Source organism: Syngnathus typhle, linkage group LG2, assembly GCF_033458585.1.
Source record: "Syngnathus typhle isolate RoL2023-S1 ecotype Sweden linkage group LG2, RoL_Styp_1.0, whole genome shotgun sequence".
Taxonomy (NCBI): Eukaryota; Metazoa; Chordata; class Actinopteri; order Syngnathiformes; family Syngnathidae; genus Syngnathus; species Syngnathus typhle.
The window spans coordinates 16,924,101-16,946,411 of NC_083739.1; the positions used below are offsets into that span (position 1 = coordinate 16,924,101).

Genomic DNA, 22,311 nt, shown 5'->3' on the forward strand with positions numbered 1-22,311 from the left:
GCTATTTAGATTGCATGCAAATCCGTGTGTTTGAGAGAGGGGGAGAGAAAAGTGCTGTAACATTCCTGCAGAGAGAGAGCGCGAGCGCGCAAAAGACCCTTCCTCCTTCCTTACTCTCTCTTCCAGCCGGCGGCGGTGGAAAGGAGATTCTCAATCCCGGCTGCAGATGCGCGAAACTGGGCTGCGGAGTGGAAGAGACACGGGAAGCCGGTAGACAAGTTGCGGTCCAAAGTCCAAACCCTTTGACAACCATTTGGAGTTGTCGCACCATCCTGGTGGTAACATTAGACAACCACTTGACATTTTTGTAAGAAAAGTTAACTTATGCAAATTCGTGCGGCGGTCATGAGTTCACAGCGGAGACTCGGAGTCGGCCCGGCAACGCTGCTCCTCGCCGGTCTGCTGATGGTCCTGTTGCGATCCTGTGCAGCCAGTTGCCCGGAAAAAGACTTGGAGGATCGCGAAGAAGAGGCCAACGTAGTTTTGACGGGCACAGTGGACGAGATCATAAACATGGACCCGGTACACAACACCTACTCTTGCAAGGTGAGTTTTTTTCCCCCACATGCGATCGGTTTGTGATTTTTGCAACAAGGAAGCCAGTACACCTGCTGCATGCAGAATTCAACAAACTAGAGCAGGTTATTGGAGTGCAAATTGACACAATTGGTTAGGAGGTGGTTTTCTTTCCTGTGAGTAACAGATGACCTCAAAAAAGACTATAACATGCTGCAGCGGGATACAATAATTATAAGTAATTGATTAATTAACATCTAATATTTGGGTATCTCAATTAGCTGATGAATACCTGAAATCTGGTTGTCTGTGTAGTGTGCAACAAAAACAAAAAACACAGCACACTTAAAAACTGCTGGGTCAATACCCCACTACCCCCCCCCCCCCCCCCCCCCCAACGGCGCGCACGCACGCACACAGACACAATTTGAGTAAAAAAAATCGGACGCACTCATTGGATCATTTTGACCCAACCATTTTTTTCTATAAAATAAAAAACGGGTTTGCACGTTTCTATTAAATTGTGTTGTTTTATTCAAAACTACCCTCAAAATTGGGCCAAATTGTCCCCAGCTGAAAGGTCAGCCAAATTTACACATAAGTTCTAAACATTTAAAATAATCTGTTAATGAATATTTAAGCAAGATAAAAGGTCCAAGCCTGTGCAAAATAAAAAAACATGGGAAACCTTGGACAAATAACATCACTCAGCGTAGGGGGAGGTTAGTGTGCCTGCTAATTTGTCAAGGTCATTTCAGATGCTAGGGTCCAGCAACTGATTATTTGGAGCAGATAATTAAGCACAGTGGTCCAAGTGGTTAGCACAGTGGCCTGAAGTTCGGGTTAGAATCTCCTGAATCTTGTATGCATGTTCTCCCCGTGTTTCTTCGACTTTATTCTGCACTAATTAGTTTGTAGTTTATTAACTCTAAATTGCTCTTAGGTTTGAACGTAGGTGTGAATGGGTGTTTGTCTATACATGTCTGTGCCCTGTTATTGGCTGGCAACCAGTTCAGGGGTGTCCTCCACCTTTCACCCAAAGTCAGCTGGGTAGGTTCCGAATAAGGCCAAAAGCACTTCTACGTATGTGTGTAATTTTGGCAGCAGATTTCGAGTATAGCTCTTAAAATAGCATTGGAAAAAAATTATCCACTGTTTCTGTTACTTTGCTCTGAAAGAAGTCATCCTCGCTCCCCATTTCATGACCACTTATTGTGAAACTTCTGCACCGCAGTCGACTTGTGGTAGACCACTCTACAATCTGTCAAAATAAACAACCATGTTCGGTCAACTCGCTTTCCGTCTCTGAGTGAACGAGTTGAGTAGATTAGAGGCACGCACAGTTCTTGCATTGGAGACTGAAACCGCGACCAATTGCTAAACTGAGACTATTCCTCCAAAATGAAAATGGTCCTCCCGTGACAATGCATACATCAGACCTTGTGCCACTTCCTATAATGTCAAGCAATCTTCGACTGTAGTGGTTGCTGAAATACTGATTTCTTATGTTATCGCACTCAGGAAATATTTTGTTCCCAAAAACAGAGTAAAGTTTTTGCATTTTGTGTGTTTCGTTCTCAATTTTGATGATGCTATGACATTTTTTTTATTTATAGATGCCTGATATTCCACTCGTCCCTATGAGAACTGTTTGATTTGTGTTGATCTCTGGTGGATGTATTGTTGAACAACATCTAAACCCATACGCACTTGGAAAAAGTATTGGCACCGTTCCATTGTAGAAGGAAAACCCCAAAATATTCCCCCCAAAAGTGTACCGTAATTTTTGGACTATAAGTCGCTCCTGAGTATAAGTCGGCCCCACCCACACTATGAAAAGAACGCGACTTATGGTCCAAAAATTACGGTACAAAGAAAAGTAATAACTAAGAATATCTTGGAAATTCACTCTAATCTTGAAAATGTGTCATATCTCCTTCTTTTGTGCTAAACTATTATATCGCTATATATATAAAAAAACAGAAGTTTCTAATTAGTTGTACAACATTTTGATAAATCAAATCCTTTCTGTAACACTCAATGGGAGTTGTGCACCTGCTAACATGTATTATGGTACACTTCTCATGAGCAAACTGCTCCAGTGGTCCCAGGTTTGAAGCGCACCTTCTCCAAACTGCACATTTCAGATCCTTCAAAATTAACTACAGTAAATCAGATTTTCATAATACAAATTAATAGTCCATCGTTTTGTTCTGAGGTGTGTTTTCCTGTCATCCTTTGACCAATAGGTCAGAGTGTGGCGTTACTTGAAAGGAAAGACCAGCATAGACCGTGAAATTCTCTTGGATGGTGGCAACAAGGTGATGATTGGTGGCTTTGGCAACTCCGGCATCTGCGACAACCAGGTTGCCACGGGAGACACTCGCATATTCTTTCTTAACCCTGCCCCGGAGTCCATGGGGGCTGAATACAAGAACGAACTGATGCTCAACTCAAGTCTGATGAGGATTACGCTGCGCAACCTGGAGGATGTGGAACACTGTGTGGAAGGTAGGCACAAATTCCAATGAAATTTGATGAAATGCCAAGTTTCCTGTCACTTGAGCTTTATCTGTCTCAAGTCTTTTTTTTCTCTTGTACCGTAGTTTTCGGAGTATAAGTCGCGGTTTTTTTCATATTTTGGGTGGGGGGGGGGGCGACTTATACTCAGGAGCGACTTATATACATATATATGTTTTTTTTTTTCACTTTTTTGGGCATTTTATGGCTGGTGCGACTTATACTCCGGTGCGACTTATAGTCCGAAAATTACGGTAAATACACTGAAAGCAATATGAGATCTCTTAAACTACAAGTATTTTAAATAATGTAGCCGAAGGGTTCCAGACTCAGTTCCCCAGAACTGTATGACTCAAAGACACCCAAGTCATTTTAGGAGCTTGCTATGGTGACGCTTTGGCCTCGCATGGAAGTAGGCGTACCTGACGAACACCTGAAGGATCAGACTTTAGTGGTCAAAGAGTGAGTCCTGACCTTTACACTCAATTGCTTTGCTATTTGAAGTCAGGGCTGAAACACTTATAGCCTTGTAACACTCTAATCAGCGTGTTCTCACATTTTACGACTACTTCGCAGCATTTTCAGTTTGATGCATTAAACCAGGGGTGTCAAACTCATTTTTTCACGGGCCACATTGTAGTCAGAGCTTCTTTCGGAGGCCCATCATGACTGTCAACCCAAATAAATGTATGAGCACCTCATATTAAAGACAGTAAAAGCTACAAAACAAACTGACAAATAACTTGTTTTCAAATCAGACGAGTAAAAACTGGTCAAATATTTTTTTAAAAAGGTATTATTAAAAGTGAAGACAATTTGCAATTCCAGTAATGACACACGAATTTGATGCACAATTTGTCTTTGCGGGCCACATACAATGATGTGACGGGCCGTATCTGGCCCCCGGGCCTTGAGTTTGACACCTGTGCATTAAACATTAACTCAATGTCATGATTTGTTTTGATGTTACGCTCTTTCTCAGCGTAGCCATGAATAGCACATCTTTAGAGTTCATGAAGACGCTCGCCACCTGTGCCCCCATGCCCCATGGGAAGTGAGCTTGCTGCTGTTTAACTTTTACTTTTTGCAGATGTTTAAAGTTAAGATCTAACTAGTAATAGAGCAACTTTGAGCACTGGGGGTGGAAGTCAGGGTGGGATAGGTGAAAGGATTTGACATATGTTTAGTTCTATTAAAAGTGGCTTTGCCTCAAGTTGAGTTTGTCCATCTTGCAACTTTTTGGCTCCGACTGACTGGCTACTGTTTTCCCTGTGTGTTTTCGTACAGGTATTTAAAGATGGTCTATTTCACAACCACACTTCCTCATGGCACTGTTCAACTTGAATGAATGCTCAGAGCGCTCCAATAAGTCAATGATTGAAAGTAAAGGTCCTTTTCACTTAAAGTTCACTTTCTGTCCTCCAAATGAATATTTACTACCTGTAGTTCAGTCATTTAAAATACAGCTCTAGGTTCAACAATTTTCAGCCACACCTAAACCGCACCAGAATTTTTGCTAGCAGATCCTTCATGGATTCGGTCCGCAAATCAGTCTGTAGAAAAAAAAAAGCATGTTCAAGGAGAAAACAACTTTAATTTTTTGAAGCTAAATACATGTTTCTTGTTTTCACACATGCTATTCAAAGTTTCAAGAGTAGCAGGTTTGGCCCATTATTAAATCAATATAAACTGGTCAAGATAACGACATGCCTTCATGGAAAAGAATAGCCTTTTAGGATTATTTTAGTGCTATCATTTTAATCAAAAAGAGTTCAGTTCGATCAGATTGTGAGCAACCAACCACCTTCAGAGATTTGTATGTAAGCAATGGGACAAGACTGTACCTGCCACCAAACTCATTGTGCGCTCCCATGCTCTCTCCTCATTCTTGTCATGTTGGATAGACTCCGGAATGCCTGGCAGGGAGCTCGACTGGGAGACATGCTCTCAAGAAAAGGGCTTTGTGTGAGATACTTGACACTGGGAATTTGAGAATTCAGGAGAAGTAAGAAGAAATACACATCCAGTCCCATCCTCCAAAGACCAAAAAACTTCAAACAAAAGAGTACTGAAAAGTAGGATGGTATAGGAGGATATATTGGCATGTGTTACAATGGAAACACAGATCATTTGATTCTATACTGTACAGAATCAAAGTGCTTCCTGAAAACCTATTACCATTCCACCAACACACCCAGCGGTGAAAACACAAATCCAATGAGGGTTTACTGTTTCAAATTCTACCCTACTTAATCAAATTCAACTAAAACATGTATCATGTGAACAACTGCTTGTTGACAGGCATTCATTGAGTCCTCCCCTGAAGTGTTTATGGTATACTTGTCGTGAAATGAGGTTTCTTTATTAAACAAATTAGTAGAGATGGGTGAGTACCGAGTTCCTTATTTTCCAGTATCTGGACTAGAGACGTTGGCTGGTTTCGGATGCCCTATTGTGGCTGTTTTATGACTGAGAATTTAGAAGAATAGGAAATTGTCTTAAATCTCATGCAATTGTAAGGGAAGTTGCAATAATGGAATGTTTTTTTTTTATATTTGTCATTGTTTTGGGGAATTTTTTTTTACACCAAAAGTACTAGTGGTGAGGAGACATGAGCACTTTTTGAAGAAACAAAAGTGTCCTCCTCCCCTCTTCTTTTGTCTTCATCAAGAAGGTATTTGTATCATGCATTCTCCACACTGTGTATGTTGTACGGGGGCATTTTCCTGCTCAGTCATCCACACTCTCCGATCGGGCTCCATAGCGATTGTGTTAGCCTGGCTTAGCGAGAGGATGACGGGGGTACTGATTTACCAGCAGGTGGTCGTGGTTAATGACGTGCAAGCAGACAGGTCTGTGGAATTCTTCACGGGTAGGGCGGGATAGAGAACTGTGTGGCTCAAGCCCGCCCCCCATCCCCTTCCTTCCCCTCTGCTGCTCCTTCTGTGAATGAGTCTTGGACCTTTCCCACTGTTTGTGCAAGGTGGAGCCACTGAGGTGTCTGGAATGCCTCACCTGCTTAAACTACCTGTCTGCCTTTTCTCTGTATGGCCGGAATAATAACAAGTATTGTGTTTTAGCTATGATATTATCCAATAGATTTCTTTTAATAATGCCATTTATTTCTCTGCGAATTGAGTTGCTGACTCTTGATTTAAAAAACTAGACTTTCTTACGACTTTCCTATTATAAAAGGCCTATTTAAATGTTTATCTTTTAGTTAGTTGAGTTTGACTATGTCATTCATTGTGGAATAAGGATAAAGTTATGACAGCTTTTCATACACACATGTACAAAATTGCTGTAGGTAGTACTGTACATAAATGACTTGAGAGAAGGTTACTAAGGGTGTCATAGTGTTACAAATTTGCATCCATTTGAGATCCATCTAGATTGTGATCCATCTATTGCTGGTGCGCTATTGAGTGGAATAAAAATGAAAAAAAAAATATATACAATTTCAGCAGTTGATGTTTTCTCAAGAATCATTGGTTATTTCCCTCTTTACAGTTTGAGCCAGCAAATAATTTTCATGTAACCTGCAAATGTGTTGGTGAAGAGAAAAGAAAGCAGACTTATGATGAAAAGAGTGTCAAAAATAAAATCTGCATCTTACTTTAGAAAAAGTGATGAACATTTCTCCCCATTTTCTGTCAGGTAATCGGCCCAACCATTAATTGAATCGTAATCAATTTAAGAGAAAAAAATATCCAGTTTAAAAATAAATTCTAATACAATTGAATCGTAATCAATTTAAGGGAAAAAAATATCCAGTTTAAAAATAAATTCTAATACATTTTAAAAAATATAAAATATTTTTGTCCAATTATTTGATCATTCGATGAAATAATCGATGTAATGATCAAGACTAAAAATATTTGCGACATCCCTATCTTACAGTATTTATCAGATATCGTGGAATCCGGTTGCCTGACATGCCATTCTGAGCATTTTCAACCACTATTCTCTTGCAAACCTGGTTATTATAAAATAAATAAAATAAGTGGAGCATGGGACTTTTAACAGATTACTAAAAGAGCCCACTAGGAGCGAGATCCCTCATTTAATTCGGGTGATGTTTTCAAAACTGCTGACTTGTAAGGTGCAAAGTTAGTTGTCAATGTCCCTTTTGAATTCTTTTCAAGTTGAAGAACAGACGAGTTGAAATGCCCAAAGCCATTCTGGGCAGTCATTTGGATGTACAGTGACCCGGAAAAGTCCCTCTTGTGTCTGAGACATAAAGAAATCAGAGCAGGAGTCTGCATGAGATTTGGACTCCCTCTGGGCAACCAAATTCCTTTTCCTGGGTTGCATTACTAAAGCAGGGCAGCGGCTGCGGCGGCAAGTGCGGCACTTTACTGTCATCGCACCAAAACCACCGGGAAAAGAGATTTGCCGGGAGACCCACCATATTGCAGAAACCTTAATGGAATTTGTGTCTAGAGAACTGCCACTATCAAATAAATCTTTAAAATACATATTTAAAAAAATAAAATAAATAATAATAACTATAGCCCTGCAAAATTGGAAGAATCCGGTCAAATGCATTTGCTCGATGGCATCACAAGTACATTTCTCCATGTACAGGATGCACAGCAGACCTAACAGTTGGGAGTCCCACTTTTATCAACAAACACGGGATGGCCGGCTTGTTTTGAGCTCTTTGGACGACACCTCACACAGTCTGTGTGACTTCCTTTCCGCCCACTCATCCGTTCCTCCGTCAATAAGTCGTCGTGTTTTCTTCTCATCACTTTGCCTAACTTTCAATCATTATCTTCAGTCACCCTCTCACGTTCTTTAGCAAATGCGACGCAACACTTTGCTGTCAGCGGGAATAATAAATGGAGACTGGAGTGACACTTTTAGTGTCTTTGCTTTTGAGCAGAACTAGCAAGTTGCTGGTAACTAAATTGAAATTCCACAGGGATATGTAACAAGTAAACATTACATTATGATCAGCTGTAGCGATTTCAAATGAACTATATCTTTGTGTTTTCGGACAAATAGAAACTCTCAGAGAGGCTCATGGCAGGAACTTGTCCGGCCCCGTTCCGTTCTGTTTTTTTAGCCAACAATGGCAAGGACATGATGGCTTTCTGAGTCAAACAGAGATAAGTGGGAAAGGATGTCTCACCAACTTGACCATGTCTGTGTGTACACACACGCACACACACAATTACTGGACTTGTGTAATGTACTTGAAATATTATAGCGACATTTACAATTCGCATGGTGGAATAAATATTGCTGAGAGCCAAGAAAAGCCCAAACATGCTTTATTATTATTTTTTCTTTAATTCTTTGACTCATACTAAAGTGCGGTACGCTGATCTTGTGAGATATAGTGACATCTCGCTTGGCATCCGGTTGAATCTCCACCGTTCCACTGTGCGCACATGAAAAGTGAGTTGTCAGAGGAAGTTGTGTTCTCATGATTTCAATGGTGAGAGCAAAATCAATTCTATATATTTGTTCATGCTTGAGGTGATGTATACGTGAATTTTCTTTCCATGTATTCTGTGTTTTATGAGGAAGGTGGCACGCCCTTTGGCTGTGAAGTTGGTGAAGATTGAGGTTAGCGCTCGTGACACTTGCAGAATCTTGATCAGCTCCAATTTGCATGAAGACAATAGCTAGAGTGAAGAGGCAGTTTTTCTCATCGCGTGGTTTCTTTTTCCCCTCCTTGTTGGCTTGTACTAACCAAGCCCTCCTCTTTCATTGGTCTTTTGCTAAAGCGACATCTTAAAAGAAGAGATACAAAAGATGGAGGCAATAGACTAAACTAAATGTGACTGAACTTCATCAGTGATCACAAAGGCGGAGCTTTTCTACTGATGAACGGGATGCGTTTCTTTACATTAAGACAACAACAATATATTTCTTTGCATGTGACATGAAGACCTGCCCATGCCAATACCCGTAATGTCACACTTAGGCTTTGCGGCGAAGGCATTGATCTTGTTTGACAGAATGGTTCCTCCTCATGCATCACAGATTAGGGGGAAGCACTCTAAACTAAAATGTTCTCATCTTGCTTTGGCAAATTGCAAATGTCAACAGCCTGTCAGGGGCCACTTGTGCTTTTTCAAAATCTGTAGTTGGTGTCAGTTTTAATGGTGTATGATTTGCAAGAAGGGACAGGGGAAATGCATTCTGTTTAAAGCTGTTACATGGTCAATTTATTTTCTTTCAAGTAAAACGGGGCGGACTGATGATGGGCGGAACTCAGAATCAGGACATAAAACGAGCAATACTTAACAATCGTGACTTTTGAGGATGTACGCATATTGGGCTCTCGCTTTTGCACTTAATTTCACCTTCTCAAAGCTTTTGAACGCGCATCTCTAACTTTCAGTAATTTTTGCACATCTTACTGTTCTCTAACAAGAAGCTATGTAAATGGAGAATCAACAACCGATGTTTGATCTGTGAATCCACAAAACATTTCCTGAATGATCTAGAGATATGGTCAACAATCCATCTTTCGGTATTCTTCCATGTTGTAAAAAATGATGGAAGATTAGATGCTGTATTGTTGCCAAAAGGAGGTCGTACAAAGTAATAACATCCGGGTGCTAATAAAGCTGAATAATGGCATGTGGGATTTTTTTTCCCACTGAATAAATGCACTTGAATTAAAGGTTGGCTTTTCCATGATTTATTTTTTATTTCCATTATTTAGAACATAATTTAATTGTGGTCTAAGACCACCGCATCAGAGCGAAATCCCTGCACTATACTGTGCTTTTCATTTTTTTGTAATGAGATTTAAGACTGCGCCTTAAACGTCGTACCTTCAGGGCACACAAGCCTTTATTACATTCCATAAAAATGTCAGCAACCTCTATAGACAAGTTTGACTTTTTCTAATTAATCATCAGCATCACTACGAGCGGGATTATCATGCTTAATGAAATTAAACATTTCTAAAAATGACAGAATTACAGACAAAAAGAGAATTTTCAATCTGTGCCTTTAAGAGCAGGAAATAAGCGGACAACATCCAGCCTGAAAACCAAGTTTTGGAAGGCGTCCCATTTTTCACAAAATATGTAAAACAGGGTCAAATTTTATATCAACCTTAACCAGAGGCTACAGTGCACCTGCGACTTAATGCTTCATCTTTGTATATTTTTGCGACATGGGCGAGGCATGCACAAGCACTCGCAGTTGGATTGTAAATTATTACCCGCGCTCGGCTTCTCCCTTTTCAGATCAGCATAGACAAAAGCTTGGAGGCCACTTTCTGTGGGGGTGGCGGTGACAGAGTGTGCTGGGCTTTGTTGTTGGAGTCTTGTTTTTTTTGAAAGCATCTCCTACCCAGCCACCTGTCTTCCATCCAGGCTCAAAACTCGAAAAGTGGCATGACTCAGATTAAGGAATATCTAACGGCAGCCAGTGCATACCGTCAAGTTCAAGGAATGAGGAACTATTGAGAGGGGATTAAGCAGAGAGATGGTGACAGCTCTAAAGAATTGCCGTATTGTTGCGGTCAACTCATCAAAGCTGAAAAGGGGGGAGGTGGGTGTCGCACAGATAGATTAAGCTTTTTGGGCACGCAATTCGATGGATGACTTTTGCTCTGCCATTGTATTGCTGTGACCTCTTTCTTGCTTGGCTTTCCTCATCTGTGGCACCCTTGGCACACTTACTTGTTGAATCCAGTTAAGACTGTGGTAGGATAAGAACGGGCAACCATTTTAGTTTTATCAGAGCGTCTTCTGCACCTGGCAGAAAAAGGCTCCATGGCCATCTACTCGATCAGTCTTCCATCCATTAAATAGTTCAATTAACAGCCCTTAAAGATAATGGACTCACAAAGTTCCTGCTGAACCTTTCAATCGGTTCCCTGACATGGAATCAAACCCGGACCACAGTGTTGAGAGAGCTGTATCCTGACCACAAGATTGTCAGGGATGAGCAGACGTGCCCTTGTTGGTTTTCACTGCACAGACATTATCGTCACATAAATTGTTATATTGTTTTGAATTTTCCATACTGTCCTGCACCACTTATATTCCATCCATCTGGCAATCCTTCCGTCCATCTATCCAACAGGGTTAGTCAGGTGGGTTTAACTTCAGACCCAGAAGGGCATGACTGTCCTCTGGGATGTCACAGTCACCCGCACATACTTTATCCGGATGACTCTGGCTTGCAGAGTCAGGCTCCCGTGTTGGCAGATTACTTACGGGGATTTCATTCTAAATGAGGTGAAATTATTGCTGTCAGTCAAGCGGGCCTTTCAGAAGTCACTTGCGAAGCTTGAGTTGCTTCTTTTTTATTCGGCTTCCCTTTTGTTGCCTTGCGCAGCGTAATGTGACACTGTAGGTGACAAGCTCTTTTGCCCCTCAAAACAAACTAGCTGTACAGGAGAACAATTCTGATGGTGATGGAATGTGCTTGACCACAGCAATGACAAGGTCTTATTTTTCCGTTGGAAACTGAAACTTTTTCTGTCACTCTAGTTCAGTTGGAAGGAGGCTTTGTCAGCTCGGCTAAAAGTGGTGATTTTTTTTCATTCATTATTTCGACCTTGTGTTTGCAAAAAATAAATAAATCATCCATCCATATAGTGTCTGTAGGTCTACCACTTATCCTCAGGATTTCCCAATTTTATTAAATATGTCAGTATGAGCTGACAGTAGCACATTTGTAATCTGCCAGCCAGCCCCCATATAGTACATTTTACGGTCCTGTCCACACGGATACAGAGCCGAGCTGTTCCTTATTTGTTTTCAAAAAGTTTCATGTCAACACCCATTTGTTTAAAAAGGTTTGTCCAATTGAGTTCCACTGTAGAGTCAAAAACAGCCCAATCAGCAAACAGAGGCCCAGGTTATCTTTGGGTTGTCTCCGTTTGAAAAGGAGAAACCGCGAACTATAACATCTCACAGTTAGCGCAATTTAGCACTGGCGTCCAACATTTCTTTCTCAGTGGATAAATTGGACACTGTTGTCTACACTCAAACATTACATTTTTTCAAAGCCATCATTTGACCTTGATCTCAAAGAAAGACTTTAGTCAGTATTTGAAGACAGTCAAGTGAGATACGAATAATCTCCGCTCGGTGAGTGCTTTTTGTGCGTTTGCAGAGTGCCGACAGCACACAGCACAAGGTTATCATCAATGTTCCCTGTTGGCCTTTTAACCATCTGCAAACATTGTTAGTATACTCGATGCAAAAGCTGTCAGCCTCTCCCAAAAGGACTGTTAGTGGGTTTTAATGCATCCTCAGCCATCCGGACTGCTTCACCTGAACGCTAGCCAAATGCAAACATCTCAGTTAATTTTTTCCATTCCGCTGTTATCTACTTGGCTTTTGGGAAGTTTCTCTTCTGTTACTCACAGAAGAAGTAAGTATGAGGGGAATTATGACGAGCAATTTCATCTGACTGATGAAAGGAGGTGGTCTGGCTGTTTGGCTTTCACTTTTGTCTCCATTATGACCTGATCGTGTAAAGTTAGCTGCACCATTCAGGGGACATTGTGGCTCATTTTACCTGACGGAGGTTGCTTCCCTCCTGTTCACCGCCCTGGGGGAAGGGACATAAAGAAATTCCACTTGGAAAAAAACAGTGCCCTTTAGAGATCTTGTATCTCAGGTTGTGATCCAAAATTCACTTGCTGTTCCAGAACAATGCGGAAAACTAATGAGTAATTTATTTTTATTGTTTTTATTTATTTATTTATTTTACATTAGTAAATCACAACATGATCCTACCTACACCGTGTCATCTCCGACTCACTATTAATGGAGTTTCATCTGAGTCATTTAAATAGCTCATGATGTTAACTTGCTTGTTCTTTTTTCTGAATTTGTTTAGACCTTGGCTATATAAGCACCAGGCATAGACTCAGGCCTTTATTCGAATTCAACATCCAGCCAATGGTCAAGTGCTGTACCTGCCCGGTTGCTAAGGAATTGGCACTTAGCTAATGAAATGCCCATGCCTGATGGGAGCACTTGATTGTGCTGAGACTGAGAGAGCGGGGGCAAGCGAGAGGGGAATGGGAACTGGTGCAAAGTAGCAAGAGCTGGGAAACAGCCAAAGCGAACACTAAGCACATAGCATAGAATTGCAGCAAAATAGAAGCGAGTGTGTGGGGAGTGGGGGAGCTCGGAAAATCCATCACCTGAGCACGATGGGCCTTTGGGGAGAACGCTTAATAGCAAATAAAATTAGATTGTGTCACTGTCTTGGTTTGCGACTGATACAATTGTATTAGGAGAACTTTTAGATTGTGGAACATACAAAACAACTCTAATTTGCTCAGGTGGAGTTTTGCTACTTTGAATGTGATTCATCTTAAGCAACATTTAGAAGACATTTTTCTCTTCTCGTTCTTTAAACCCCCCCCCCCCCCCCCCCAATTGTTGGTCAATTGCGAATTGTATAAGCTCAAGGTGCTTCGACACATTGTGTACTCCCTCATTGCACAACATGTAGCTATATATACTATCGACAGATACCCGAGTATGATAGGCAGTACATACTCATTACATTGCTCGTAACCATTTCAACTCCATTACCCTAAGGCCAAGATGACCTTTGTGCTTACGTACTTTATGAGCGCTATCCTCAAATACTTTCTCACCCTGTCTCAACCTCAGCGTGTTGCATCCTCTGCACGATCTTGCAATAAGTAACGGCAGGTTAGCGTTGAAACCTGAGGATACAATTTAGTTGTGCGTGTGCACCTCTGTTGACTTTTCAACATTTCTCAAATTCCTTTTTCCATTGATGGCTTTTGTTCTTTTGTCGTCACGTGCCAGCGCACCACCGGTTTTGCTCCGGTGTAACTTTCAACTCTGCATTGTCCCCATCACTTGGATAGAATCAATACATTGTGTAGCTTTCACAAAGGGAAATAATGCCATTTGTCGGAAATGGGAATGAGCACAAACTGACCTGGGCATCAACGGATTTTAATAATTGCTCAATCTGCTAAATCGATTAATTGGATTGACAATTTTTTTTTTCAATTTGGTTCCCTTTATTCAAAAGTAATAATTCCCTGATTGAAATAAAATGTTATCAAACATCTTTTACTTTGGGAAAAAAAGACTTTCAATCTTTCCTGTGTGACATTGCTTAACTTTTGTTGACAATTGCATCCGATTAATCGTGGGAGTATTTGATTCTAAACATATTTGATGGTGTCAGCCAGTTCTGATAGCTGACCCATGAGTCCAAATTCTGTAGTCAGTGAAAAGTAGCACATTCCTTTTCTGAGTACACAGCATACTCTACTCGGCCCCATTCATCAAAACTTTTCTTGCTTAAATGTTTGCCCTTAAGGATGTCTACACTTTGATTTCCAACAATAAAATTCATTTATTCCTGCGCTGGAGCCAATCTCAGCAGTCTTAAGGCGAAATGCGGCGTACTACCTCCAAACTCATTTAAGTCACGCACCCTCTCAATCGATCTCAAAGTGCCAACTCAGGTACCTTGTTTCTTTCAGTAGGAAGTCAGAACAAAGGATGATGAAAAGTTGACAAAATATTTGTGAATATGGAAGGAAACATTTTATCATTTTGTTCACGTTATTCAGCTGGTAAGTCACATCCAGGTTGGGAGGGTTAATAATGAAGGCCCTTAGAGAGAAGTGAATTGGAAGTCATGTTTTTGGCTACAGATGATAGAGAGGGCAACAGCATGATTAGAGCAATGTCTAGAAGTATAAATGTGTTGCCAAGTCAGACAGAGTTCATGCAATATTTTTTAGCACATAACTTTTGTACATTGTATAAAAGAGAATGACACGTTATCAAGTTCAATAGCTTTCCGCAACTTTCCCCAAAGTTGCTGCAGAGCTTGTCCTTTTAAGGAGCTTGAGCATAAATCAAGGAGAGACTTGCAACCAAATTCCTGTTCATCCCAATGTGAGGTGTTGAATTGAGCTGAGGTCAGAGCCATGTGAAGGGCAGCCATATTCTTTGCACTACCCTGTCCTGTTCATCAAAACGTCCTGCTAATGATTTACATGAGTGTGACTAATGCACTCAGCAGAGTTCTGAGGAAAGGTTGGACGAAAGCTGAATCAACAGTTTTTCCACCACCTTCCCTCGATAACAGTCGCAAAAGAGTTGCAACTTTTTTTTCAAACATTGGCACTCTGATTGTGTTTTCATGGCCATTCAACAGGAAAATTGTTTTTGACTAACATACTAAGGTTCTCATGCCTTATTTGACCTTTTACATCTGCTATGAATTTCTAAATTAGATATTGGGATTAATCATTGCTAGCACTGCATCCTAGAGAAAGTTGATGACGCAACTGGATCCCTCCCCAGATAGTTTGTAGTCGGTCGACTTTGCCTCCAAGCTTTTCTTCAGGCTCATAAAGCAATCTCAACACTCAGAGAGCATGGAAATGTGCAATTGCACATCCCAGAAAGGATTAAAGCCCAAAGCCAACGCATCCTCCACCACACTAGCTTGGAGGGAAGCCCAGACAGTCGAGTGGCCAGCTGTCCAGCCGTCCTTGCAGCTGCAAACACAAACTGCTTAGCGGTGGAGCCTGCAACAGAAAACCTCAAAAGTCTCAATGGCCCTTAGGTTGTGTCTTGATTGCTTTCATTTTTCGTCAATCATGTTCATTTCTTTCTCTTTTTACTTTAATTGCTATGGATGGAGTGTGGATGGATTAATGTTTGGATCTTGGAATATGTGCATTATATTTCCACAACAAAGTGAAACGTATTATAATTACTCAAATAATCTAAAAAGAAATCCTGAAATACAGAACTGGAATACAAATAAATCTTGGCTAGCTCAAACTCATCAAAATCCATTTCAACAATGTCAGCCAGGTTTTAGTGATCATAAAATTTTAATGTTGTCTGAGTGTTATGACACCTCTTTATTACTTTAAGAGTCCTAGTAGCTCTTCATGCAGTCATGCAGCAGTCACGTCATATGGTCCCATTCAATAAAAGCCCCAACGTGCCAGTTAGAGGAAGCATTGTAGCATTGTATTTTCCAGCTCGTGAAACTGCTCTTGAGGTAGTTTATACCTCTCAAAACCGCGACCAGGACAGGTAGCTACTTGAAGTGGACTTCAAACTGTTGACATTTCTCATACGCCAGGGGTGTCAAACTCGTTTTTTTCACGGGCCGCATTGTAGTCATAGCTTCTTTGGGAGGGCCATTATGACCCAAATAAATGTATGAGCACCTCATATTATATACAGTAAAAGCTATAAAACAAACTGACAAATAAATCATTTACGTACGAAACTGGTCAAATATAAAAAAAATAGATATTAAAAGTGAAGACAATTTGCAATTCTAACACAAATTTGATGCACAATTTGTTTTCGCGGGCCACATAAAATGAAGTGGCGGGCCGGATCTGGCCCCCGGGCCTTGAGTTTGACACCAGTGTCATACGCGATGAAACACGTGGAGAAAAATCATAGAAACATACTTAGTTGCAGACGACTTTTTCTTTTCTTTTTTCAAATTATTTGTTCAAATAATTTTTAACTCAATTGTGTCTTAGGTGAGACTACTGTGATATGAGAAAATAGTTCCACAGGTCTGACCAAAGTTCAAGTGTACAGGCTTTGTTTTTGCTTTCTCTTTCTTTCGGCTGCTTGCTTTGGTTCTTGTGTTTCTGGGTTTCCACAGCAGCTTGGTAATTAAAGAGACTTAAATGCGAAATATATCTGCCGTCATGAATGATCACTGGCTCAGATCATTTCTCTTCGTTTTCTGGATGTGACATTGAGTCTGTAATTTGTGGTGCTGTTTTATTTGGTACATCCTGTTTTTCACTGCTCTGGTTAACAAAATATTAACAAAACATGTTGTCGATTTGACAACCACCAAATGCCAGTTTAGGAAAATTCTGGCAAATAGATTTTTATTGTTGCTTTGCATTACAACATTGTTATGGATGAGTTTGATGTTGAAGTTCTTTTTTTTCTTACCAAGTGTGACTCTGCGTCTCGTATCTCCCGCTCGCATCGTCTGTTTGACGGCACGGATAATCACAAATCTACCATCAGCTCGGGGGGGTCAAAAGGCTGATGAGTCACAACAGTGTCCAAAGTACAACATGAAGCACATATCTTTATGGTTCATCTCGTTGCATCAAGTTGACGACGCTTATTATGAGCTCTGCTGGAAACAGCTTGACTGCTCACTCTTGTCCCTATCATCATGACTCTGTTCTTGTTGGTACACTGTCAAAGATGAACTGCAGCAATATTTACAAAAACACAATTTCAAACTTAACATATGTATCTTTTAAGTAAAACAATTCCAGAGAGTACTTCCACTAGTCTTGCCGTTTGTGTGAAATTTGTGGTCAATGTATATCGGCAACTGGGTGATACTCTCCAATAGTGTTACTCCTCTCCTGCTTGCTCATTCCGGAAGCCTCATTAACATGACACCAGCAGACATGGTGCTGATAATTTGACCCAAACAGTAATTTGAGCCCTGGGGAAGGATTGTTTCACCGTGCAAATGAAAGCGATCATTCCGAGGTCTGCTTTATGCACTCTCTTGTCTTATCGTGTTCAATCATTATCTGGAAGTGTTTAATTATTATAAAGGAGGTTGTCACCACAGCAGTGGAAGGGAGATTGATTTGCACCATGAAACAAATAAAATGACAGATTAATACATTTGATAATCAAGACCAACAATGTGTCTGACAAATGGATTAGAAACATTTTACATGCTTGGCTTGAGTGAGAGCAAAAGTAATCCTTTTCATCGGAATACCTAATAAGAAGGACTCTCCGAGTATGTCACTTATATAACGTCGGCTTGTGGCTCTGCATAATCACCACCGATACTGTATCTGAACCTAGTAGCAGTTGGATTATGGGAAAGCAGAATTTGAGAAAGCATGGGCTTCTCAGAGCAAGAGAAACGACTGTGTTCCTCGTAAACATGCAACCATTGAAGACTATTCATTAGCCTGAAACAACTGTGGCCAATCCCTTGTCTCCCTTACCTCAAAGACACCTTAGCAACCATGGAAAACAATACCAGCAGTAGTCAATGTGTGTGTGGTCCTGTCTCAGTCATAAAGAAAATGCCCGGACAAAGCACTTGGTGAGTATGCATGTTGGCTGAAGCGGGTCAAGCCGTTTTCCTTAGGTGAGCTCCCTTGCTTGTTGAGAGACAAGCCGGAGGAATGCAACCACAGCGGCAGTGGTGTCAGTGTGACGTTTGCCTATGGGAAGCTTTGTTTTCGTCTCATTGACATATGTTTGAACCCGTGGTATTTGCAAAGCTGGAGGCTAACCAGTCTAAGATTAATGTCAATAGTATCGTGTGAAAATTGGTTGCGTTCTCAGGTAGAAATGTGATTGGAAGGTACACGTGCGTAGATAGACGGTCTTTCTATAAAGCTTCTTTGTTTTTCTTTGTCTGCAAAACAAAATGATGCTGACAACCAGTTTTCTTCTTAACGCTATTGCCTCATTTGGGCTACCTAGAGCGAGTTTTACCAAGTGTTTGCCATTTGCCATTTTACGCTTTGGGATGATGCACCAAGGCGGTGCGTGTAACAAGTCATTTAATTTAACAACACAATGTAAACAATACAATCCTGCACATTAAAAAATAATTTCATTTGTTGTAGTTACAAAATGTACATTGTTGTGTTGACCAGTATTTAACGCTGGTACAATACATAGCTTTTGCTCCATTACCAATCAGAAGAAAGCCTTGGAAAAAAAACATTACATAATGGACTGATCTAAAATCTATGGGTTGCTTGAAAGTGAGCTTTAATCAATGGACCACGGTCTTTACTAATACACTCTTGCATTAGCTTCTTTCCGGTAAGATGACTTGATGCGAAAATCAGCCTGCTTTTCTATTCGCAAGAAGAATGGTCCCTTCAGCTCGACTCGGGGGAGACAACTTAATTTCACCACTGGTAATTAGATCACAGCCACCGCTTGCTGAGGAGCCAGAGAAAAGCGAATGAATGCCTTCGAACGCCACTGGGCCGCTTGGATGAATCAATGATTTCACTTGCTACGAGGACTGATGGACGAGATTGGAATCCTCGAATGGAATTGTGGCAGCTGCGAGTAACTGATTCTTTAGATGGGCTTTTAACGAGTTCCTTTGTGCCTTTGGATTTAGAATGTGCAAAGATTATGCCCATTTTGTTTGATTTCTCTCAGACTTGGAAATACAGTACACCAATATTTCAATAATTCAAATAGCCTCACTCTTGCACTTCCAGACATTTTGTTTTGTGAATGCAATCCTGGCCTCAAGAGTTTTATATTGTATCTTAACCACAAATCACATTGTGTAACATAGATCTCATGTTGCTTGAGCTACCAAAATGGCAGCTCTACCGTTACCGATGAATTAATTTTAGTCTTAACTCTGTTCTGTTCAAGAAGTCATAGTTAAGACAAAGGAGGTGAGTTTATCCAGGCTCTTTCAACGTTTTTTTTTTCTGAATCTGGTATTAATTCATTCACTCGTCGTCCAGCCTCTGTCAGCATTTCTTGAATCTGGTCATTCGTTCGATTGTTCGTTTGTTCGGTCGTTTGGTCGGTCGGTCAGTCGTACGCAAATTGTAGTCACGTTTTTTTATGCTGCATTCCTTAAGGGCATTCCAAAAATACACATCGACAACATGAAACAAATTCTCTGGAAGTCATTCACGTTGCGCTTGATTTAAAAGAAAGATATTGTCGGAAAAGAGAAATGGCCTTTTATTTCCTTAGATGTTTTCCAAAGGATGGTTACAATCCATGCCAAGGCCGTTATTCAAGCATTTGTAGCCCCTCGAGCCTCCCCTCCTCCCTCTTGTAATGTTTTTGCTTTCTCTGTACAGTACAATGCTGGGCCTTATTGAGCAGAATACCTGTGTCACGGTGTTTCGAGGTCCAACAATGAGATTCTTTCTCATTCCACTGTTCCGTGCTTAACCCTTTTCCCCCACAGGGATTCACCCAGGCAGGCATGTGCTTTTTTAATATGATGACACTTAGCTATGCATTCATTCATTGTTGTACAGTACATATGAAGCTTCATGTCACCAGACACCCAAGACATATTTGCAGCAAGACGTATTTGCTTTCCTTTGTGAGATTTTTCGAATTAACAGCAATGCCTAGGATGTGCGCGTGAGTCCGCTCCCGTTTCCTGGCGCGTGCTTTTGTTTCTGTATAAACGGTTTGCAGTCTGAGCTTGTTTCCCATAATTAAATATGAGATTACAGACTTCTCCTTCACGGTGCTTTGCTCTGGGGTCAAACATGTCTCTCATGAGGCCAAACGTTGCCCAAGACAGAACTGAGGAAGGACGTAGTGCAATTGCTAAAATACCACTTTGGACTGGTTTAGTGTGTCAAGGGTGCCCAATAGGAAACCATCACCACACATACGTATATGGTTTTCAAAGTGTTTTCCTGACAGTAAAAACAATCTATCAAGTGAAGCAGGCAAGGTTAAATACTCAACTGGTATTGACTGGATTCCACAAAAGATGGTGGGCATGCTTCGCTCGAATCGAAATACTTTGTCAGTGCAAACTAACTTGACAAAAACACTGGCAATCTGACTCATAAAGAAAATGTTCTGCCAAAGAATAACACTTGTTTTCACTTCACAAGGTACATGCAGTCAATCAGTATACACCAGCTTTCATAGGGACTGTCAAAATAGGCAAGAGCTTTGCGAACAACAAAACTAATAATCATTTTAATAACAATTTTAAATCTATTTTTATTAATAATAAAATAATAATAAATGAAAGTGTACAGGGAATAACATTGGCCTACAACTTTATCATAAATGAAACAGAAATTCACTTAAAAGTAAGCCTACTGCCAGTAGCATCCAAATAAAGGTTATTCAATCGGGTGGGTCTTAAAATAACTCTGATTTTGTGGAGTTGAGAGCCAAAGAATGAGGCTGAGAGAAGCCCCCAATCCGACCCCAGACATTGATCGAAAAAGTCTTTGTTTTCTAAACCCTCACATATCGTTGGATTTTGTGCAAGCTCTCACTTTAGTGAGGGGAAAGAGTTGAAGTCTGAATAATGCACGTTACTGTTTGTATGTGTTTAAATCTAAACTATGTCTGTACCTCCGACTTAACCCAATTTGGGCTTTTCATGTGGCTTCAGAATCCTATACTGCAGAAATTGAGGGCGTCTTTGCCAAATGAATATTTTATGATTAAATAAATAAATGAGCTTTAACAGTTGGTCTTGCGTTTTGACATGCTTTCCCAACGTTCAATTACCAACCAACTTGCTCCAGATCCGTCCCCGAAATCAGACCTTTAATCTTTAGGGAAAAGCCTTTCACAAAGTAACAGGGCTGGAGGGAAAGAGGGGAAAGTATGTGCCAAAAAGAGGAAGGTCAGAAACAGAAGTATGAAGAAAGATCACAGAGCCATGCAAGTTCTCACCGCCAAAGGTCAAAGCCTTGAAGTGGTGGATAGGGTGGGGAGGATTAGTAGTGTCAGGTAGTGTGTGTGACGCTACAAGTACGTGGCAATCCGAGACATACACCCCCACCCCCCACCCCTTGTCTTTTTGTGTCAGTTTTCATTTAGTGTACTAAATCTAAAAAATGTGAATTTTAAGTCAGGCCTGCTCAAACATGAGCGTCTTCGTTCATATCTGTCAGGCTATTCAAACACCATTACGGTGAAAGGGAAACAAAACATGGTGTGTGTATGGCGTGTCCATTTATCTCAGGGAAAGCAGCCCACCGTCACTTCACTTGGCATATATGTCTTGAACGTGTCAAGGGGAGGTCAATACTCGGCTGGCAGCCTAATCAGGGCTGATGAATGGGGGCGGGGGTGGCGGCATGCAACAAGGCCTAGGCAGTGAAACCACACAAGTTAAAAATGCGCCTTTGGTCACAGCAAAAATGGCTTTTTGATGAATCCTCATAAAATGCTATTCAGCTCCATTGTTGGAAACGATATACATATATACTATGTGAAAAGTATCTTTACTTTTGAAGGATTTAAGTAAAAAATCACAGCAACAAGTCTCAGAATTTTTTTGCTTTTGTCCAACCTACAAATTTGGGGCTGACTTCAGTAAATATTGTAAGACAATATTCTAATTCAAGTTACTCATTACCTTGTGATATTGTAAGATTTTTCTGTTGCTATCCAACTTTTAAAATGTTTTCAGAAATAGTTTTTTTTTAATAAAGTGATTGTCTTCAGTTTGTGATCATGAAATGATTCACATGATGGTTCACAGGGCAATTCAAGCTCAACATTTTCTTTGTAACTATTTGTTCTG

At 40.7% G+C, this 22,311-nt stretch overlaps 1 protein-coding gene across 1 annotated transcript in view; it reads left to right on the forward strand.

Annotated features, from left to right (window-relative positions):
* Positions 1-22,311, forward strand: part of agrn (agrin) — a 175,190-nt gene continuing 152,879 nt past the window's right edge. Inside the window, exons 1-2 of the mRNA XM_061264995.1 lie at positions 1-546; positions 2,766-3,027. Of these exons, the coding sequence (XP_061120979.1) occupies positions 325-546; positions 2,766-3,027 (484 nt within the window). The 5' untranslated portion in view covers positions 1-324. The remainder of the gene's footprint in view (positions 547-2,765; positions 3,028-22,311) is intronic.